Below are 22,972 nucleotides of genomic sequence, written 5' to 3'. Positions count from 1 at the left end.
TTAATAGACCAGCTCATTTTAAAATTACTAACATAATTTTTCTGGATATGACACCTTGTCAAAAACATACAGTTGGTTATTTATTATTAATTCAATTACTGTCTAGCTAGCTGCTGTTTGGTTTCATACAATACCCCAATTTTTTTTTAATAGAAAAGTATTAAGTGAGAAATAATATATAATTTGATCTGAAAGTATTAAAAATTGTTATTGTATTTAATATGAAAAAAAAAAATAACATAATTTTATGAAAATTTTAATAAAGCTTAAAATAGTTACTTGTAACTTTTTTACATAAAAAAATGCACAAGATTATTAAATAGTTTTATTTTACACTTTGGTCTGTCAGGTAAAAATTAAAAAAAAAACAATTTTTAACGATTTTTGAACTATATAAAAGTTTAAAAATATTACACCTACACATGTCTAGGTGTATCGTGTCTTAAACCAAAAATAAAGGGACCCGTATTTTCTTAACTTTTTTTTAAAGGACTAGTTTCTTAATATCGAATTTCTTCCATTTTAAAATTTCACCCTGTATATTACTCAATGTACAGCAATTCAATATTTGGCTAGTAAAACTATATAGGTTAGTTAAACTAACTTGTTTTTTTTTTAACCAATTTTGATCTCCCTTCAAAAAAAACCTCTCAAATTTGAACCACCCCAAATACAGCGAAACATGCGAATTATTCGTTGTAAATAAAATACAGAAAATAATATAAATAATTCTTTGTTCTTTTTAATAAGATAGTGTTAATAACTTTCAGAAAAACTAATTTTGGAAAACGGGATTCAGCCAGCGTAATTCAGTTATTAAAAGAAAAAAAGAAAAAAATATTGAGATATTATTTAATGAAGATAATATAAACGCCGCTGTTCTCACTCCATTGATGAGACGAGCACATAGTATGGATTTTTCCAAGGATATAGTGTTTGTAGACTCTAGTGGCTCTTGTGATCAGACAAATACGGTTGTTACATTTTTATTCGCTTCATCTAAAATTGGATGAATTCCCCTAGGAATAGTCCTGCATACAGCCCAAACGGAAAAAAATTATTTAGAAGCATTTTTATTACTTCAAAAATTAATTGGGTCTAATGGCTTTGGCGGAGGTGAACCTACTGTTATAATGACGGATGATAGTTTCGCTGAAAGAAACGCATTAAAAAAATGTTTTAATACCAGTAAATTGCTCTTATGCACTTTTCATGTAATGCAAGCTTTGTGGCGGTGGCTATGGGACAGTTCTCATAAAATCAAAAAAGATGACAGAAAACTCTTAATCCGTCTATTTAGAAAAGTTTTATACTCCTTGTCTGCTGAAGAGGCAAACACCTCAATGAAGGAATTAGAGAATGATAGTATTTCAAAAGAATATTTAAATTATAAAACATATGTTCAAAAACTTTGGGAAAGGCGAACGGAGTGGTATTTGGTTTACCGTGCACATCTACCTACGCGAGGGCAAAATACCAATAACATAGTGGATGCTTCAATACGTATTTTTAAGGATATTGTACTAGAAAGATGTAAAGCTTTTAACATCTGTGCTTTAATAGATTTTATCGGAACATCGTTCGAAAAATATCACAAATTACGAATAATAGAAAATGCAAATGGTCGAATAGCTAAAAATGATTTAGTCTACATGAAACTAGTTCGAGCATAATTCGAATATCAAAGTCTTTAAATTATCAGAGAATGAATATGAAGTTCAGTCCACTTAAGGGATCTACGCCCCTTTGAATGGGGCACCATGAAATTTTTTGCAATATTTTTGAAAAAATAATGAAATTTGATTTCTTTTATAAGCGTTTGTTATTAAGTCGAATTCTGAGCCAAAAATTGAAAAAATATTACAGGGGTATCTCATACTTGTGCGGAGCTAAGGGCTTAAAATAAACCTTGCTCTTAAATAATAATTAGGAACTCAATTCTACGATTCTGCGTTAAATTTTTAATTTTAAGACTTATTTTTAAAATATTATTCAATAACAAATGTTTATAAGATGCGCCAATTTTCATCATTTAATAATGTTTGGTTGCAAAAATATTGTAAAAAACTCGGGTTCACAGAGCCTCATTTGAAGAGGCGTAGCTCCCTTAGAAGCATTTAAATGCCCATGCTAAGGAACATTTTATCTTATTTTTATTTTTTTAAGATTTACGCGTACTTTTGAATCACCCTGTATGTTTAAGTCATAAGCTTTTGTCAAAAATGTCCTTTAATGTAGGTAATTTTAATTTTGATAAAATATTTGTAATACGTAAATTTGTTGTTTTATTTATTTATAAAGAAGCATTAATTTTTATTCCAAAGAGAATATTTATCTAAGGTCGTCTTGCCAAGTAAAAAGTACCTTTTTTTTTAAATTAAGTAATTTATTAACCCAAAGACAAAAAAAAATCAGAATTTTAATAAGCTTTCGTATGCTAAGGAGTTATATAATTCACTTTAAATAAACTAAAATAAATATAATTGTACGTGGCCAGCTGATTATGTAAAGGTACTGAATCAGGATGGGTTTCGGAGATGCGCGCTGAAACGGGATGGGTTTGGAAATACGCCTCCGGGAAGACGCCATGTGAAAGTGAGGTGTTTACGACGTCCAACAGCCTATTTCCAGCAACATGAAAGACATCACAAAGAATCTCTTTCGAGATGCCATCTTCACCCCCGCCTACATTTTTCAGATTATTAACGACTTGTCTCAATTTAGCCATTGATATTGGTTCAAAATTCTGGAGAATATTAGTTGAGGTTGGACTTCTTGGGGCATTGCTAACAACTATATTTTGTTGAGGTATATTTTGAATATTCTTACTGATACTATCTATAAAAAAATGATTAAATTGATGTGCTATTGCTGCCACGTGAGTCTCAATCTTTGTTCCACAGAGAATTTCGCTCTGTATTGCTTCAGTTTTACCCGGCAGAAGGGTCTTCAGATTTTTCCATAGCTCCCTTGGATTTTTTCGATTTTCATCTATCGTTGCAGTACAATAATTGTCCTTCTCATTCCTAATTTTACTCACGATAGCATTTCGTCTTGATTTATACTCTACCCATTATGTCTTCACTTTTATGTAAAATGGCTCTTTTATACAGACTATCCCTCTCACGCATTAGATTTTTAATTTCCGAGTTAATCCACTTCTTATTTTATCTTTCTCAAGACATAAATTAAAATTTCCAAATTTTCGATTGTATTTTCAGAAAATTACCCTTTCTTAATAGGAAGTTTTTCTAGATTTTCTCCCACCGTACAGAAAATAAAATTAAAAATATATGTTCCAGTGATAGTCGTTATTATTTCAAACAATTTTTATATAAACTATTTTTCTCTCAAATCCATAGATTTTATATAAAAAAGTCAAATATTTTCCAAAACAAAATCCCCTCGAATTTTTGAAAAAAAAAACAAAAAACGTCAATAATTCCTTTCCTATTTATTTTAATAATAATAATAATAATAATATCGTTTATTTAGCATAATAGCTACATACAAAAAACTGGTATCATGAAAGTATATAAAATATACAAACTACAAAATACAAAAAGGCTGCAAGGAGAAAAAAATACAAAAACCTTGAGAGGCAAGAAAAACTAAACATTAAAAAGTGATAAAAACTAACCTACATTAAAATGGTAACGATAAAAAAGTTTAAAATTGTAAATACAATTCCAAGATTAAAAATAAAATTAATTGCTAATATAAAAATTTTTGGCAACTTAGAAAAGGATTTTCCAAATTTTTCTTGGCTTTTTCAACACGTTTCCTGGGTTTTCCTTGGATTTTTGATTTTTCCTTGAATGAAATATTTTTTAAGAAAGGAAATTTAATAGAATAAAACCAATTAATTAAAAAAAATCTGACAATTTTTGAAACACATTGTTGGCATTATTTTATAAAAAAGGATTTTCCCAATTTTTCTTGGCTTTTTTAACAATTTTCCTTGGTTTTTCTTGGATTTTTTATCTTTCCTTGGATGGAGTATTTAAAGAAAAAAATAATTTAATAACGTAAAGAAAATTAATTTAAAAAAAACTGACAATTTTCAAAACATTACTGGCAACTTAGAAGAGGATTTTCCTTATTTTTCTTCGCTTTTTTCGGCATTTTTTCTTGGTTTTCCTTGGATTGGATTTTTTTTGAAATGACGATACTTTCAAAATACTACTCTGTAAGTTCTAAAAAATTTTTAAAAAATTCAAAAATTACTTGTCAAACACAAACTCACAATAAAACTAAATAGCACCTCCAGAAATTAAAAAAAAATTAGAAACTTGACTTTTTTCAGTTTAGCAGGAGTAAATAAATTATTTAGACAATTTAAGGGTGGGCACCAAAACTTCATTATTCTTTTTGAATGTAATAGTCCACTTTATTTTCCAGGCAGTTTTCACTTAATTAAGTAGACTAAAAGGTTGACGTGACCAACTGCCTGGCATAAAAACAAAATTTATACAGAAAATCAACACACACATATGCATCTAATTTAACAATCAATTAACTTAAACAATCGCCAAATTATATTTAAATATAAATTACAATAACATGACACGTAATTACCGACAATTACTCACAAATGCACATTCTCATTTAGCACGTCTTCTCTATAACATAATCCAACATATCTGACCCCTATAAGAGCAACAATTATTTTACAAACCGTATAAGTAACCGCTACCTAAAGCAAAATAATTTATTTAAACAATTGCGACTTTCAGAGTGTACCGGTGCCGCATAAAACAAAAAAAAAAGTGTAAAACACTGCACTTTTACTGCGTCAAAAAAAACCGTAAAATTCCCAACACATTTCCAGAAAACCATTTTTTTCAGCTAAAACATTTTCTCCCACTGTATCAAAAACAAAACCGAAATTTCTTATTCCAATACACACACAGCACATGCATGACCTTTCCACATAATTTAATCCAGCCCGGATGGCATCGCATAAGATTAAACACCCCCTGGACGGCATCGATGCGGCTTATAACCATCATTTTACCCCCGAGAATCGGTCGCATAATAATCGTCAACCGGGGCATAATTTCCCCATTAATTACGTTCGCCGACTAATTTTAATTATGAAGTTTTCACTCACCTGATTGTAAGACTCATCGACGGAGTCCTGATGATGGGTCAGGTAGGGTCGAGATCCGGACTTATCGATGGACTCTTGCTTGGTCACCACCCTCTGGTTGCGAAAGTAGTTTTGATTGCATGACTAAAATACCATGAAAATTTAAAGAAAAATTCTTGTGTGTGTATATGGTCTAATTGAAAATGGTTCTATGCTTAGCCTAATATACAGGGCGGGAAAATAAAATATGAGATATGATGAAAAGTCTATACTGATTGATGGTTTACCTCTTTGTTATCGGCATCAGCAGGGGTAGTTGTGCTCTGGGGGTAAAAAAATGGGAGGGTTCAATTTTTTAAACTTATCTCTTCATCTCAGTCAGATATATGACAACAGAGAGTAATAAAAGGTGTTTTTTCTGTGTGGGAAAAGAGGTATATAAAAAGGAAAAACTTACCGTAACAGTATCAGTAGTAACGGCTCCAGTAGCAGCAACGTTAGTACTACCAATTATTGCTTTAGTTTGCATCTGCTGGCCTCCAGACTTGTAACCGTTAGTCCTAGTTAAGTCCACTATAGCACCCCCATAGTCATTATAAGTCTTAGTTTCTTGACCGTATTGGCCGTTGCTATCCTCCTTCCTTTCCTCATTTTTACTCTCTACAGTGGCGTTCTGATGGTATTCCAACTGTTTCACGTAATAACTACTGTTCCCGCCATAAAAACCGCCGCTATCTTGTGCTGTAAAGTAGGTATTACTAACGTTAGTTTTCGGTTCAGTCACCGGGGGCGCCACTTGTGTCTTTATAAAGGGCAGATTGTCTTCTTCCGGTAAATTGTCCTCGATGCTGCGATATGCGTAATTGTAGTCTTCGTTATAGTTTTGAGCGCTTGCCGCACCTAGAATGGACCAAATAATTAATTTGATTTTTATAATTTATTAAGTGAAGGGATGGAGAGTGAGATATTTAAAAATAACCTAAACAAACTTGGGTTTTGGTCGAGGCATTCGGCTTGCAAGACCTCTGAGACAAGAGTCACTGATAATTCTATAATAAACGAGGAGATTAAAGACAAGGATCAAAGGGAAAAAAGGAAAGGACGAAATTTTCCTTATAAAAGAGAATAAAGTAGACCTCTATATTATCTAGTACCTCACACAGTGATAGATAAAAGAGGAAGAGATGTAAGGCTAAAAAATGATAATACTGGAAAGGAAGTACGATCTAATATTATACATACGATAAAGGTCTAAGGCAAATGGCAATATAAATAACGATAGGGGTGATGAGTATTCAAACACAAAATTATTTTTAAAAAAACTGTTTAATTTATTTAGTGTTAGCTCGCTTCTGTACTATTATTGAAAATTAGTTTTACTTAGCTATCGTAAAAGTTACTGAAAAAAGGGGAGATGTAGTGTACGTATATTAATTTATGTAGTGTATGATAATTTATAAATAAGGGAACATGCTCAAACTTAGGTTTTGGTTCTTCGAGATATAAACTTGACGAGGCCATGCCAAAGTAAAATTCTTATTTAAATATTACAGGCAACTTGAATAAAAAATAAACACTATAAAATATCCTTGAAGCACTTTTATAAGTGCTCGTGAAAGCACATGAATTAAAAATAATTATTTTATTTATCTAATACCACATAAGAAATTTCCTGTTTAAGGTTTAATAAATTATTAAAAATTCTGCAAAATCCATACTACTACCTCCTTTTTAAATTTCTTTATACGTTGGATTTCCCTTATCTGACCAGGCATCATGTTATATATTTATGGAGAATAGCCTAATAGTGTACGTTGCCTATATGTTTTCAATGGTATAGTCTGATACGCACCCTTGTTTACATTTATTTTATTTTTCTTTGAGTTAATTAATCTGGTAGGTCAAATATTTTTTTAAATTTAAACAGTTGATAGTTGAATTGAGGAGCTTGAGGCAACAAGGTACATAAGCCACATTTTACTGAAAATTGAGATTTCTTTATCATTTAACTGGACTTTAAAGGTCAGAAGCCATTTTCAAGGTAATTTAATCAGAACCCAAATTATTTTCTTGTCTATGCTGAATATATTGGATATTTTCAGACAATTTGTCTAAAAGTCATTTTTGTTCAAATGAGTATAGCAAACAGAGATTACTGTCTAACTGATAGTGACCTTAAATGACTATCTGAATCTAAAATAACGATAAACAAACAAAATTGTGCCTTTTTACATATTGGAGAGAAACTTGCTTCCATCTGAAGAGATTTAAGTATTGGATTGGCCTTCCTGTTCACCTGATTTGCACTTTATAGAGAATTTTTGGCCGCACATGGAAAACCAAATTAGAAAGTAGTTTTTTTTGTTTATATCTTAAAAATGTTTCCATACATTTGTTCGCCACGGTAAGTATTTTTAAGACTATTGATATATAAAAATGTGCTTAATAATTATAGTGTCTCTTATTATAACTAAAGAATTTATAAAACTTGTTTTGTACTTTGTAAAAGTTACCGACTATCATTTTTGACAACAGAAAGTGTAGTTTTATTTTGGCCTGAAAAACACATACCACCTTTAAAGTCGGTTTTCTCAAAATTTACTGAATGCGCCTTATGTACCTTATTGCCCCGAGCGCTTCAATTTTTTCCTAATTTTAGGTAGTAAAATCATTAATTTGGTATCTACCAATATTTTTTTTTAATTTCAGGTAGGTCATACTTAATTCTAGGTAGTAAAACTATTCATTTGGTAAGTCAATTGACTTTTTTCAATCCAGATAGCTTATATGTAATTTTTCCATAATTCCAAGCAATAAAACCAATTATTTGGTAGATCAAGTAGTTTTCTTATTCCAGGCAGTTGAAACTTGATTTTTTTCTCTAATATCACTAAAGCCAATAATTTGATAAGTCACTTGATTTTTTTGTTTCAGGCATTGATAGTTGATTTTTTCATTCATATTAGGCAGAAAAGCATTAATTTGGTAGGTCCTGTTGTTTTTTTAATTTCAGGTAGGTCATACTTAATTCTTATTTAATTCTAGGCAGTATAGGTATTAATTTGTTAAGTCAATTGATTTTTTCATTCCAGATAGTTTATACGTAATTTTTCCATAATTTCAAGCAATAAAACCATTAATTTGGTAGGTCAAGTAGTTTTCTTATTCTAGGCAGTTGACAAGTAATTTTTTTTTAATTCCAAATAATAAAACCATTTATTTGTGGGTCAAGTAGTTTTATTATTACAGGCTGTTGATTTTTTCTCTAGTTTCAGGCACTAAAGTCAATTTGATAAAAAATTATTATTTCGTTAATTCCAGGCAGTAAAACCATTAATTTAGCGGTTGTAAGTATTTTTTATTTCAGATAGATGATACTTAATTTTTATTAAATTTTAGGCATAATTTTTTTTTTTGGTAGGTCAAGTAATTTCAGGCAGTTGAAACTTGATTTTTGTCCTAATTTTAGGCATTAAAATCATTAATATCATAAGTCATGCATTTTTTTTCAGGTAGTTGATATTTAATTTTTACCTAATTTTAAGCAGTAAAATCATTAATTTGGTAACTCGATTGATTTTTTCATTCTAGATTTTGATACTTTCTTTAATTCTAGGTAGTAAAACCATTAATTTGGTAGGATAAGTACTCTTTTTTATAAAGGTAGTTGATATTTATTTTAACCTTATTCTAGGCTGTAAAGCAGTAAGTCAAGTAGTTTTATTATTTCAGGCAGTGAATCCAATACATCGAAAAGTTGATTTAATTTTTTATTTTAGGCATTGATAGTTGATTTTTCGCTCATTTTAGGCAATAAAACCATTAATTTAATGGGTGATTTTTTTATATCAGGTGAATGATATTTAATTCTTACTTAATTTCAGATAGTAAAGTTATTAATTTAGTAAGTCAAATAGTTTTCGTATTCCAGGCAGTTGAAACTTGATTTATTTTTCTAATATCAGACACTAAAGCCAATAATTTGATAAGTATATTGATTTTTTTATTCTAGGTATTAATAGTTGATTTTTCCCTAATTTTAGGCATTAAAACCATTTATTTGTTTAATTTTTATTTACTTATTTAAAATTCTTCTTTACAAAGGTTCAACAATAAACATAGCATTTCATAGGTTGCGAATTTTTTTCAAGTTGTTAATATTTAACTTTTACCTAATTTTAGGCAGAAAAGCATTAATTTGGTATGTCATGTTGTTTTTTAATTTCAGATAATATTGTAATTTTAGGTACTTAATTCTTACTTAATTCTAAGCAGTAAAGGTATTAATTTGGTATGTCAATTGATTTTTTTATTCCAGGCATTGATAGTTGATAATTGATTTTTTCATTAATATTAGGTAGAAAAGCATTAATTTGGTATGTCATGTTGTTTTTTAATTTCAGGTAGTATTGTAATTTTAGGTATTAGATGTATTAATTTGGTAAGTCAATTGATTTTTTTATTCTAGATAGTTTATACGTAATTTTTCCATAATTGCAAGCAAAAAAACCATTAATTTGGTAGGTCAAGTAGTTTTCTTATTACAGGCAGTTGAAACTTGACTTTTTTCTCTAATATCAGACACTAAAGCCAATAATTTAATAAGTCACTTGATTTTTTTGTTTCAGGCATTGATAGTTGATTTTTTCATTCATATTAGGCAGAAAAGCATTAATTTGGTAGGTCCTGTTGTTTTTTTAATTTCAGGTAGGTCATACTTAATTCTTATTTAATTCTAGGCAGTATAGGTATTAATTTGTTAAGTCAATTGATTTTTTCATTCCAGATAGTTTATACGTAATTTTTCCATAATTTCAAGCAATAAAACCATTAATTTGGTAGGTCAAGTAGTTTTCTTATTCTAGGCAGTTGAAACTTGTTTTTTTCTCTAGTTTCAGGCACTAAAGTCAACTTGATAAAAGATTGTTATTTCGTTAATTCCAGGCAGTAAAACCATTAATTTAGCGGTTTTAAGTATTTTTTTATTCCAGATAGATGATACTTAATTTTTATTAAATTTTAGGCACAATATGTTTTTTGGTAGGTCAAGTAATTTTCTTATTTCAGGCAGTTGAAACTTGATTTTTTTCCTAATTTTAGGCATTAAAATCAATAATATCATAAGTCATGCATTTTTTTTCAGGTAGTTGATATTTAATTTTAACCTAATTCTAGGCTATAAAGCAGTAAGTCAAGTAGCTTTATTATTCCAGTCAATAAATCCAATACATTCAACAGTCGATTTAATTTTTTATTTTAGGCATTAATAGTTGGTTTTTTCGCTAATTTTAGGCAATAAAACCATTAATTTAATGGGTGATTTTTTTATATCAGGTGAATAATATTTAATTCTTACCTAATTTCAGATAGTAAAGTTATTAATTTAGTAAGTCAAGTAGTTTTCGTATTCCAGGCAGTTGAAACTTGATTTATTTTTCTAATATCAGACACTAAAGTCAATAATTTGATATGTATATTGATTTTTTTATTCTAGGTATTAATAGTTGATTTTTCCCTAATTTTAGGCATTAAAACCATTTATTTATTTAATTTTTATTTACTTATTTAAAATTCTTCTTAACAAAGGTTCAACAATGAACATAGCATTTCATAGAATTGCAAATTTTTCAAGTTGTTAATATTTAACTTTTACCTAATTTTAGGCAGAAAAGCATTAATTTGGTATGTCAATTGATTTTTTTATTCCAGATAGTTTATACGTAATTTTTCCATAATTCCAAGCAATAAAACCATTAATTTGGTAGGTCAAGTAGTTTTCTTATTCCAGGCAGTTGAAACTTGATTTTTTTCTCTAATATGAGACACTACAGCCAAAAATTTAATAAGTCATTTGATTTTTTTGTTTCAGGCATTGATAGTTGATTTTTTCATTCATATTAGGCAGAAAAGCATTAATTTGGTAGGTCCTGTTGTTTTTTAATTTCAGGTAGGTCATACTTAATTCTTATTTAATTCTAGGCAGTATAGGTATTAATTTGCTAAGTCAATTGATTTTTTCATTCCAGATAGTTTATACGTAATTTTTCCACAATTCCAAGCAATAAAACCACTAATTTGGTAGATCAAGTAGTTTTCTTATTCCAGGCATTGATAATTGATTCTTTCATTATTATTAGGAAAAAAGCATTAATTTGGCAGGTCATGTTGTTTTTTAATTTCAGGTAGTATTGTAATTTTAGATATTTAATTCTAGGCAGTAAAGGTATTAATTTGGTAAGTCAATTAATTTTTTCATTCCAAATAGTTGATACTTAATTTTTCCTTAATTTCAAGCAGTAAAATTATTAATTTGGTAGGTCAAGTAGTTTTTTTATTCCAGGCAGTTGAAACTTGCTTTTTTTTATAATATCAGACACTAAAGCCAATAATTTGATAAGTCAATTGATTTTTTTATTCCAGGCATTGACAGTTGATTCTTTCATTAATATTAGGCAGAAAAGAGTTAATTTGGTAGGTCATGTTGTTTTTTAATTTCAGGTAGTATTGCAATTTTAGATACTTAATTCTAGGTAGTAAAGGTATTAATTTGATAAGTCAATTGATTTTTTTATTTCAAATAGCTTATACGTAAATTTTCCTTAATTCCAAGCAATAAAACCATTAATTTGGTAGGTCAAGTAGTTTTCTTATTCCAGGCAGTAAAACCATTAATTTAGCGGTTTTAAGTATTTTTTTATTCCAGATAGATGATACTTAATTTTTATTAAATTTTAGGAACAATATGTTTTTTGGTAGGTCAAGTAATTTTCTTATTTCAGGCAGTTAAAACTTGATTTTTTTCCTAATTTTAGGCATTAAAATCATTAATATCATAAGTCATGCATTTTTTTTCAGGTAGTTGGTATTTAATTTTAACCTAATTCCAGGCTATAAAGCAGACTATAAGTCAAGTAGTTTTATTATTCCAGGCAGCAAATCCAATATATTCAACAGTCGATTTAATTTTTTATTTTAGGCATTAATAGTTGATTTTTTCGTTAATTTTAGGCAATAAAACCATTAATTTAATGGGTGATATTTTTATATCAGGTGAATGATATTTAATTCTTACCTAATTTCAGGTAGTAAAGTTATTAATGTGGTAAGTAAATTGTTTTTTCCAATCTAGATTGTTGATCCTTAATTCTTATTTAATTTCAGGCACTAAAATTATTAATTTAGTAAGTCAAGTAATTTTCTTATTCCAGGCAGTTGAAACTTGATTTTTTTTCTCTAATTCCAGGCATTTATAGTTGATTCTTCCAATAATATTAGGCAGAAAAGCATTAATTTGGTATGTCATGTTGTTTTTTAATTTCAGGTAGTATTGCAATTCTAGGTACGTAATTCTTACTTAATTCTCGGCAATAAATGTATTACTTTAATAAGTCAATTAATTTTTTCTTTCCAAATAGTTGATACTTAATTTTATCTTAATTTTAAGCAGTAAAATCATTAATTTGGTAAGTCAAATGGTTTACTTATTCCAAGCAGTTGAAACTAGTTTCAGGCACTAAAATCGATTTGATAAAACAATTGTTTTTTTTCCTTAACTTTAGGCAGTAAGACAATTAATTTTTTTATTGCAGATAGATGATACTTTAATGCTTATTTAATTTTAGGCATTAACATTATTTCTTTGATGGGGCAAGTAATTTACTAATTTCGGGTAGTTGAAACTTGATTTTTTCTGTAATTCCAGGCAGTAAAGCCAATAATTTGATAAGTCAATTCATTTTTTTTATTCTAGGTATTGATAGTTGATTTTTCCTTAATTTTAGGCATTAAAACCATTAATTTCATAAGTCATGTATTTTTTTCGGGTTGTTGATATTTAATTTTTACCTAATTTTAGGCAGTAAATCCATTAATTTGGTAGTTCAAGTACTTTTTTTTATAAAGGTAGTTGATATTTAATGTTCCAGGTAGTAAAGTCAATAAATTGATAAGTGAATTCATTTTTTTATTCCAGGTTTTGATACTTGATTTTTTCTTTAATTCTAGGGAGTAAAATCATTAATTTCATCTCCCTACTCCTAGAACAAATCTACTTAAATTTTCACCAATTTATACCATGTGTAGTATTTACAATAATGATGCTCATTTTGACATTTTCAATATTACAAAGGAAGCCTTATGTCGCTCACTTGAACACTAAGCCACAAGTAACCTGAGTTTGTATTAAGCTATTTTTTGTAAATAATATAGCCATTTCCGTTAATAAAAATTGAGGTTTATAGTCAGCACATTAGGTTTTGATCGTTTTTGTTACTTATTTTCTATGCCTCTTATTACTTTTTATGCAATTTTTTAGTTAGTTTTAGTTAGCTTAGAAGATTTTTGTAACAAGTTATATATACATTTTTCTTAGTTAGCATAAGTTATATTTATGTATTTGAAGGTCTTTCCTGCCTTGTAGATGGGTATTTATTTACCTGTACGGCTTGTATTGTAAAATAAAAATAAAATAAAATAAAATTTGGTAATTTAAATAGTTGTCTTATTTCAGGCAGTGAAGCCAATAAATTAATAATTAATTATTTTTTTTTATTCCAGGTATTGATAAATGCTTTTTTCCGCAAGTTTTGGGCAATAAAACCATTAATTTAATACATCTTGTATTTTTTTTAATTTCAGGATGATGATATTTCATTCTTACCTAATTTCAGGCAGTATAATTATTAATTTGGTAAGTCAATTAGCATTTTTCATTCCAGACACTTGATCCTTAATTTTTATTTGATTTGAGGCACTAAAATTATTAATTAAGTAAGTCAAGTAATTTTCTTATTCCAGGCAGTTGAAACTTGATTTTTTTCTCTAATTCCAGGCAGTAAAACCAATAATTTGATAAGTCAATTAATTTTTTTAATTTAGGTATTTATAGTTGATTTTTCACTAATTTCAGGTATTAAAACCATTAATTTCATAGGTCGCGTTTTTTTTTTAGGTTGATATTTAATTTTTGCCTAATTTTAGGCAGTTAAGCCATTAATTTGGTAGTTAAGTACTTTTTTTATAGAGGTAGTTAATATTTATTTTTTAGCTAATTATAAGCAGTAAAGTAACAAGTAGTTTTATTATTCCAGGCACTAAAGCCAATAAATTGATAAGTCGATTTAATTTTTTAATCTAGCTATTGATAGTTGATTTTTTCGTTATTTTACGCAATAAAACCATTATATTGATCGGTCACGTATTTTTTTTATTTCAGGTAGATGATATTTAATTTTTACCTAATTTCAGGCAGTAAAGTTATTAATTTGGTAAGTCAATTAACTTTTTTCATTCCAGATAGTTGATCCTTTGACCCTCCTATTTTTATTTGATTTCAGGCACTAAAATTATTAATTTAGTAAGTCAAGTAATTTTTTCTTATTCCAGGCAGTTAAAATTTTTTCTCTAATTTCAGGCAGTAAAGCCAATAATTTGATTGATGAAATTGATTTTTTTGTTTCAGGCATTGGTGGTTGATTTTTTCCCTAAGTTTAGGCACTAAAGTCGTTAAATTAGTTAGTCAATTGAATTTTTTATTCTAAGTGTTGATACTTGATTTTTTCTGTAGTTCTAAGTAGTAAAACCATTAATTTGGTAGGTCAGGTATTTTTTTTATAAAGATAGTTAATATTTAATTTTTACCTTTAAAGTTTGGTAAGTAAAAACAGTTCTCTTATTTCAGGCAGTAAGGCCAATAAATTGATAATTCAATTGACTAATTTACAATTATTTCTATTGACGATTAATTTATTACCTGCTCTGATGTAATAGTTGTCATAATGGTCGGTCTCTCCGTATTCAGCAGAGCTGGTTCTCTTCAATCGGTTGTTTCTCAAAACTTTGGCACTGCGGTGTTGGGTGGCGTTGGGTTGGGGTAGTTGTCGCCCGGGGGTGGCTGGCAGGCTGTTAAAGGGCGTTTTGCTGGATGGGGTTTGGAGTTTGGCCAACAGTTTGCTGAAATATAATAGTAGAAGAATGTTGCTCTCGAAAAGTTGATAGAATTCTTTAGGAAGTCTATATAAGGAGGATTTATTTGGGTGGTATTAGGGGTGGAAATGTTGGAAAAATTTCTCCCGTTTTAGGCTTATATTTAATTAATAATTTGAAATTAGTTTTTTGTCGATTTTCGCCCGCTATGTGACAAAAAGCAATAGCTTCTTTCTTCGTCGTTTTTGGAAGTAAATTATAAAACAATTTTAATTTTGGTCTTAAAAAAGGCCTTCTATTCATATACATAAATTCTCAGTTTTCTCATAGATTTTGAGAAAATCCCACTGTATGAGAAATAAAGCTAAAATTTCTTATGCTATAAATAGCCCCTATTATTTTAAACATAATTGTCTAAATATTTATTTGAGAATCAATGGATGATATTTTTTGTAAAAAAATTAGATATAGTTTTTCCAAAAAAATGCAATTTTCTCAATCTTGACATTAAAAAAAAATTTAGAAATTTTTAAAGGTTTTCTTTTAGTGTAAGAGAAATAAAGTATTTTTTTTTCTAGATATAGCTCCTATTATTCCAAATAACTAAAATAAAAGTCATTTTTTAAACAACCAAAGAAATTTAAATATCCGATAATTTCCATAAAAAATCCAAAATAACACATCCAAAATAATTTTTATTTTATGCGTGAGAAAGCTTCATTTACACAAATAAAAAACGCAACATTCCTCATAGGTATCCAGAAAATTGCCTTTTTTTCATTTTCCACTGTTCCTAATTTCAAATTTTTTTCCTGGATTTCCTATAGGAAAGTGAGACTTTTCTCATAAAACTTTTTTAATTCCCTTACTATTATAAACATCATTTTAAAAATTCTTAGGCCTAAAACCATGCCAATAACTTCTTTCCAGTGCGATTTTCGAAAAAAACATAAAAAACACTTTTTAATCCCCACTTAACAAAAAAAACCCAAAATCCCCCATACATTTGCCAAAAAAAAAAGATTTTACAAGATTTGAATATGAAATATTACCTATTGGTACTCTTGGTGGGGGTGGGCGGCAAACTGGCCCCCCTATGCGAGGGCGGCGTCTCGGAAAACTTATAAATTTCATCCGTTTGAGAACTTTGACGACTCGAACTCCTTTTGGTGGGGATTTGCGGCATTTTCCTACGTCCAGATGGAGTTGGGATCGACGGTCGGAAGTTCTCGTCCCCGTAACCCATGTACCTAAACAAATATTCCATTACAGGCTCAAAACGATCCATAAATCGGCGTTAAAAGAGTTTTCCCTCAAACGTATTAAAGTTTCCCTATAGGCAAACAAGATAAAACTGCATCGAGACCGGAAAATCCCTTAAGGGATTATGCTTTTCTGCAAGCAAGGGTTGATTTATTGCTTGGAGGTGTTAAAGAAGGGGTTGTCTTTGTTTTCTTTATTTGAAACGTTAAAATGGGTGTATCTCTCTCTTTCGAAATACCACGTGCTCCTATTTATTTTATTATGAAACCCTATATATTTTTTTTAGGCTTGTTTTGTGCTTGTTCCTAAAGACCTAATTCAGGTGCCTGGAAATAAATAATAATGCCCTCAACTGCATGGAAGAAACAATTTTTTTTAATCGTATTTACCTGAAATTAGTTGTGCAATAAACTATCTAGAAGAAATACATAATTCTTCAGTAGCCTGGAAATAAAATTTGTAAATCACCTGGTCTGAAATGGACAAATTTGTCGCTATACGAGCTTTATTATCGAGTTTTCTTACGTTTCTTTTTTAATGTGCGTTAGTTTTCTCAGTTTTCTTATTTAATTTTCTTAATATCTTTGCACTTTAGTTTTTTCGTTTCTTTTTTTAAAATGAAAAAAAGTTGTAGAAATTGCAACTTTTTTTCCCCTCTCTCTCAGTTAAGTATTAAACTACTAAAATGACTCAAAAATTCCAAATTATTTCCGACAAATTAAACGCACAAAGTCAATATTGTTGTCCCATATTAACTCCACTGCACCACTATCCGCATACCGTATTCCCTCCTCACTTAATCAAGTTGATTACCTCACCAGAGTAACTCAAAGAACTTGGATAACGAGGTCCAGTTAAGGCGAGAGGCCGCTTTAATTATTTAGACGGTTTTAGGGTGAACTTTCTTTTATTAGAACGTTGTGTTGGCCTTTTTTAGAGACGTTCTTTGACAATTAGTTAAGGCTCTATGGCTCGGGCGTATTCAGCTTAAGCATGAACTGCAAAACAGGTCGGATGGAAGAATGGATCTTTTGTTCAAATGAGGGTGAAACGTGAGATGAACGTTGTGTTTATTTATGTTTTAATATGTAAGGGAATTAGTGAAAAGAGTCTTAAGGGTTGAACTTGGATTATTTGTGATTATTGAATTAATTTTTAGTAGTTTTAAGTCATTTCACCCGCTTTTGGGCCGATTATTGCATTATTAAAGATTTTTTTATTAATTTCAGGCAGTTGAGATCGGTATTTTTTTTCCATGTAGTTGAATACAATTTCATTTCTCTCGCATCTAGATAGTTTAACGAACTCCGAAAAAAATTCAAAATTTTGTGGAAATTTTAAAAAACGCTGAAATAGGTGTCCAATCAAATTGTCCAGAGAATAGGTATACAAATTTTCAAAATTGTATCTGGTCAATTTTTTGAGTTACCGACATTTTGTCAAATTTAAAAAACAATAATTTTAACTAATTTTTTTCAAAATCAAACTCGAAAATAGGTGTCCAACCAAATTCTCTAAAAAATATGTGAATATCTGGAATGCAATTAAATATAATAAACTTGTATAATATAAACTTGAAATGCCTGGAAAAATACAACAATTCAGGCAAATGCCAAGAATAAAATAAGAAGTTTTCTATTAAATTTTAAATTAGGTTTTCAATTTTTCTTAGGCAATCGAATTTATTTTTCAAAAAATTTTTCATTACTTCCAGGCAGTTAAGGGTGTGATTGATTTTTTTTCCACTAAATATATTAGATATTAAAATTTTTACAGGTCTGCTCCATTTAAAAATATGACAATAAAAAAAAGAAAAAAAAACTAAAGTGCAAAGATATTAGGAAAATTAAATAAGAAAACTGAGAAAACTAACAAACATTTGAAAAAAACGAAAGAAAACTCGATAATTAAGCTCGTAAAGCAACGCATTTGGTCATTATGGAGCAAGTAATTCAGAAGTTTTATTTCCAGGCAATTGGAGCATTCATCGACAGTTATGATTGGGTCAAGTTTAGAAGAACAAAATTGGAGTCGCATAATGCATAATGCTTCAAATAGAATTAAAAAAGGCCTTAAATAACTAAACTGAATTTAAAATAACCTCAAATGCCTGGAATTAAATTGAAAATTTACTGCAATATCATCAAAATAAAAACATGACTTCAAATACTTAAAAGATTAATTACTTCAAATATCTGGATGTAATTAAATATGGCCATAAATGCTTGGAATAAATTCAAAAAATAACTTGAAATGCCTGTAAATAATAAAACAAGAAGTTTTCTATTAAATTCAGGCTATTTAGGTTAAGCTTTCAATTTTTTATAGGCAATCCAATTTTTTCAAGAAATTTTTCATTACTTCCAGGCAGTTATTGAATTTTTTTACTCAATGTATTAGATTTTACAATTTTTTACAAGTCTGTTCCATTTTTATAGGCAATCCAATTTTTTCAAGAAATTTTTCATTACTTCCAGGCAGTTATTGAATTTTTTTACTCAATGTATTAGATTTTACAATTTTTTACAAGTCTGTTCCATTTTTATAGGCAATCCAATTTTTTCAAGAAATTTTTCATTACTTCCAGGCAGTTATTGAATTTTTTTACTCAATGTATTAGATTTTGCAATTTTTTACAAGTCTGTTCCATTTAAAAAGTATTATAATACAAAAAAGAAAAAAAACTAAAGTGCAGAGATGTTAGGAAAATTAAATAAGAAAACTGAGAAAACTAACACACATTTGAAAAAAAACGAAAGAAAACTCGATAATTAAGTTCGTAAGGCTACACATTTGGTCAATATGGACCAAGTAATCCAGAAGTTTTATTTCCAGGAGCATTGGATTGGGTCAAATTTAGAAGAAGAAAATTGGAGTCGCATAATGCATAATGCTTCAAATAGAATTAAAAAAGGCTTTAAATAACTAGAATAAAATTGAAAATGGCTTTAAATGCCTGGAACGAAATTTAAAATTTACTGCAACATCATCATCAAAATAAAAAAATTACTTCAAATGCTTAAAAGATTAATTACTTCAGATATCTGGAATGCAATTAAATATGGTCATAAATGCTTGGAATAAATTCGAAAAATAACTTGAAATGCCTGGAAAAAATTAAACAATTCAGGCAAATGCCAAGAATAAAATAAGAAGTTTCCTATTAAATTTTCAATTAAGTTTTCAATTTTTCATAGGCAATCGAATATTTTGTTACTATTTTCAGGCAGTTAAGGGTGCTATAGATCTTTTTTCCACTCAATGCATTAAATTTTGCAATTTCTACAAGTCTGTTCCATTTAAAAACTATTATAATACAAAAAAGAAAAAAAACTAAAGTGCAAAGATATTAGGAAAATTAAATAAGAAAACTGAGAAAACTAACACACATTTGAAAAAACGAAAGAAAACTCGATGATTAAGCTCGTAAAGCAACGCATTTGGTCATTATGGAGCAAGTAATTCAGAAGTTTTATTGCCAAGCAATTGGAGCATTCATCGACGGTTATGATTGGGTCAAGTTTAGAAGAAGAAAATTGAAGTCGCATAATGCTTTAAATAGAATTAATTAAGGCCTTAAATAACTAGATTAACTTTAAAATGACGTCAAATGCCTGGAATTAAATTAAAAATTTACTGCAACATCATCATCAAAATAAAAAAAATTACTTCAAATGCTTAAAAGATTAATTACTTCAGATATCTGAAATGCAATTAAATATGGTCATGAATGCTTGGAATAAATTTGAAAAATAACTTGAAATGCCTGGAAAAAATAAAACAATTCAGGCAAATGCCAAGAATAAAACAACAAGTTCTCTATTAAATTCAGGCTGCATAGGTTAAGTTTTTTAATTTTTTATAAGCAATCCAATTTTTTCAAGAAATTTTTCATTACTTCCAGGCAGTTATTGATTTTTTTCCACTCAATGTATTAAATTTTGCAATTTCTTACAAGTCTGTTCCATTTAAAAAGTATTATAATACAAAAAAGAAAAAAAAAACTAAAGTGCAAAGATGTTAGGAAAATTAAATAAGAAAACTGAGAAGACTAACACACATTTGAAAAAAAATTAAAGAAAACTTGATAATTAAACTCGTAAGGCTACACATTTGGTCATTATGAATCAAGTAATCCAGAAGTTTTATTTCATGGCGATTGGAGCATTCATCGACGGCTATGATTGGGTCAAGTTTAGAAGAAGAAAATTAAAGTCGCATAATGCATAATGCTTCAAATAGAATTAAAAAGGCCTTAAGTAACTAGACTAACTTTAAAATGACCTCAAATGCCTGGAATTAAATTAAAAATTTATTGCGACATGATCATCAAAAATAAATTACTTCAAATGCTTAAAAGATTAATTATTTCAGATATCTCAAATGCAAAAATATGGCTATAAATGCTTGGAATAAATTTGAAAAATAACTTGAAATGCTTGGAAAAAATGAAACAATTCAGTCAAATGCCAAGAATAAAATAAGAAGTTTTCTATTACATTTTCAATTAAGTTTTTAATTTTTCATAGGCAATCGAATATATTTGTTATTATTTTCAGGCAGTTAAAGGTGTTATTGATTTTTTTCCACTCAATGTAATAATTTTACAAGTCTGTTCCATTTAAAAAGTATTACAATATAAAAAAACAAACTAAAGTGCAAAGATATTAGGAAAATTAAATAAGAAAACTGAGAAAACGAACACACATTTAAAAAAAAACGAAAGAAAACTCGATAATTAAGCTCGTAAGGCTACACATTTGGTCATTATGAACCAAGTAGTCCTGAAGTTTTATTTCCAGACAATTGGAGCATTTATCGGCGGTTATGATTGGATCAAGTTTAAAAGAAGAAAATTGGAGTCGCATGGGGACGCCAGCTTTTGAAAGTCAGCTTACATTAAAGTCTGCTCATCAAAACACATTTTTACTTTTTAGGCAGTTAACTTCCATTTCCTCTTAAGCGAATGTAGGTAAGAGGAATTAGGAATTGACAGAAAGTTGAGCTGATTATTCTTAACTTACCCCTCATCTGTGGTGGTGAACGAAGATCTCCTCTTTTGCCCTTGACCTGTTGGTATAGCGGGCAGCTTTTTCCCCGTTTTCACACTAGGGGGCTTACTGGGGGCTACCTCCAGGTCATTGTAGTAAGGAATCGTCCCCCCGGAGTCCCATTGTCTGTCCTCCTCGTCTTGTCCATATCTCTCCTCTTGAAACGGATATGACAGACTATCGTAGAACTCATCACTACTTTGGTTCAGATCGAAATTTGTTGTGCTATAAAGGAGATTTTTAACATTAAAATTTAACCAAGAAATACCCTTTTAGGGGGTGAACTTACGTGGTTACAAAGTTCACTTGGGTGACGTCAGCCGGGGCTGTATAGAAGGTGGTTTGGCTGGTGTCGTTGTAGTATATGGAGTCGTCGTAGAGGGTGGTTTGTCTTTCTAAGCTTTTCCTTCTAAGGGCTAGAATTTGAAGAGAAAGGGCTTTTTCAAGTAGAATCAATATTTTTGTGACAAATTCATAATTAAACCTAAAAATAATGATTTTATAAATATCCTGGTAATAATTGATCAGATTAGAGGAAACTTTTCTTTTCAAAGGTCTCAATTAACTCAATTATATACTCAAAAATTCTTGTCAATAAAAAATTTGAACAAAAATAGAAATTGAAAAATAAAGAAAAATTAGGCACTTAAATCCGATAACACTATTAAAATTCTTTCAGCAGATTAAGGCAATGCTACTATCCTTTTAAATTTTAATACTTATAGAAATAAAAAAGTTATAAATGCTTTAGAAAGTTGCGTTAACTCCTTGAAACACCAGTGACTATTCCAGAAAGTTGCAATTTTTGGGAGGCATCTTCCTGGAAGAAATTAATACTTCCAACTGCCTGAAAATACTAGAAAATGACTCTCAGTAGTGTCAACTACTTGGAACTATTAAAAAATGATTACCATTATTTTAAAATTGCCTCAAATGCCTGAAAAAGTTTGTTTAACTACTTGAAATTCAAGTGACTATTTCAGGCAATTGAAACTTCTTTCGGTAAATTCTCTAGAAAAAAATTGATGTTTTTAACTGCCTGGAAGTGCCGAAAAATGGCTACCAATAGTGTTAACTGCCTGGACGTATTGAAAAATGACTTTCATTACTTCAAAATTGCCTCAAATATCTGGAAGAATTGATGGTACTTAAATGACTATTCCAAGCAATTGAAACACCTTCCAAGTAATTCTCTTAAAGAAACTGATGCCTTCAGCTGCCTAAAAATGTTAAAAAAACAACTCCTAATAGTATCAACTGTCTGGACGCGTCAAAAAATGACTTCAATTATTTTAAAAGTACCTAAAAAAGTTGCTTTAGCTATTTGAAACTTAAGTGACTATTCCAGGTAGTTGAAATCTCTTCCAGGTAATTCCCTGGAAAAAAATTTAAGCCTTCAACTGCCTGAAAGTGTTGAAAAACGACTCCTAGTAACGTCAAATGTCTACTACCGATAGTGTCAACTACCTGGACGTATCAAAAAATGACTTCTATTACTTCAAAATTGCCTTAAGTACCTAGAAAAGTTGCTTTAGCTATTTGAAACTTAAGCGACTATTCCAGGAAATTAAGACCTCCTCCAGGCAATTCCCTGGACTAAATTAATGCTTTTAACTGCCGGGGAGTGTCCGAAAATGACTAG

The 22,972-nt window shown here is 29.2% G+C and overlaps 1 protein-coding gene across 5 annotated transcripts in view; it reads right to left on the bottom strand.

Moving 5' to 3' along the window:
- Nucleotides 1-22,972, bottom strand: part of LOC126741325 (protein unc-13 homolog B) — a 353,601-nt gene that overhangs the window by 256,472 nt on the left and 74,157 nt on the right. For 4 of the 5 annotated variants that reach the window (XM_050447729.1, XM_050447724.1, XM_050447727.1 and 1 more), the window contains 7 exons: nucleotides 21,620-21,746; nucleotides 21,304-21,555; nucleotides 16,069-16,266; nucleotides 14,844-15,043; nucleotides 5,550-5,992; nucleotides 5,380-5,415; nucleotides 5,114-5,236 (listed from right to left, as the gene is read on the bottom strand). In XM_050447729.1, the coding sequence (XP_050303686.1) occupies nucleotides 5,114-5,236; nucleotides 5,380-5,415; nucleotides 5,550-5,992; nucleotides 14,844-15,043; nucleotides 16,069-16,266; nucleotides 21,304-21,555; nucleotides 21,620-21,746 (1,379 nt within the window). The remainder of the gene's footprint in view (nucleotides 1-5,113; nucleotides 5,237-5,379; nucleotides 5,416-5,549; nucleotides 5,993-14,843; nucleotides 15,044-16,068; nucleotides 16,267-21,303; nucleotides 21,556-21,619; nucleotides 21,747-22,972) is intronic. The other variant, XM_050447728.1, reaches the window with a different exon arrangement.

Source organism: Anthonomus grandis, chromosome 10, assembly GCF_022605725.1.
Source record: "Anthonomus grandis grandis chromosome 10, icAntGran1.3, whole genome shotgun sequence".
NCBI classification, from domain to species: Eukaryota; Metazoa; Arthropoda; class Insecta; order Coleoptera; family Curculionidae; genus Anthonomus; species Anthonomus grandis.
This window is presented reverse-complemented; position numbering and strand designations above follow the sequence as displayed.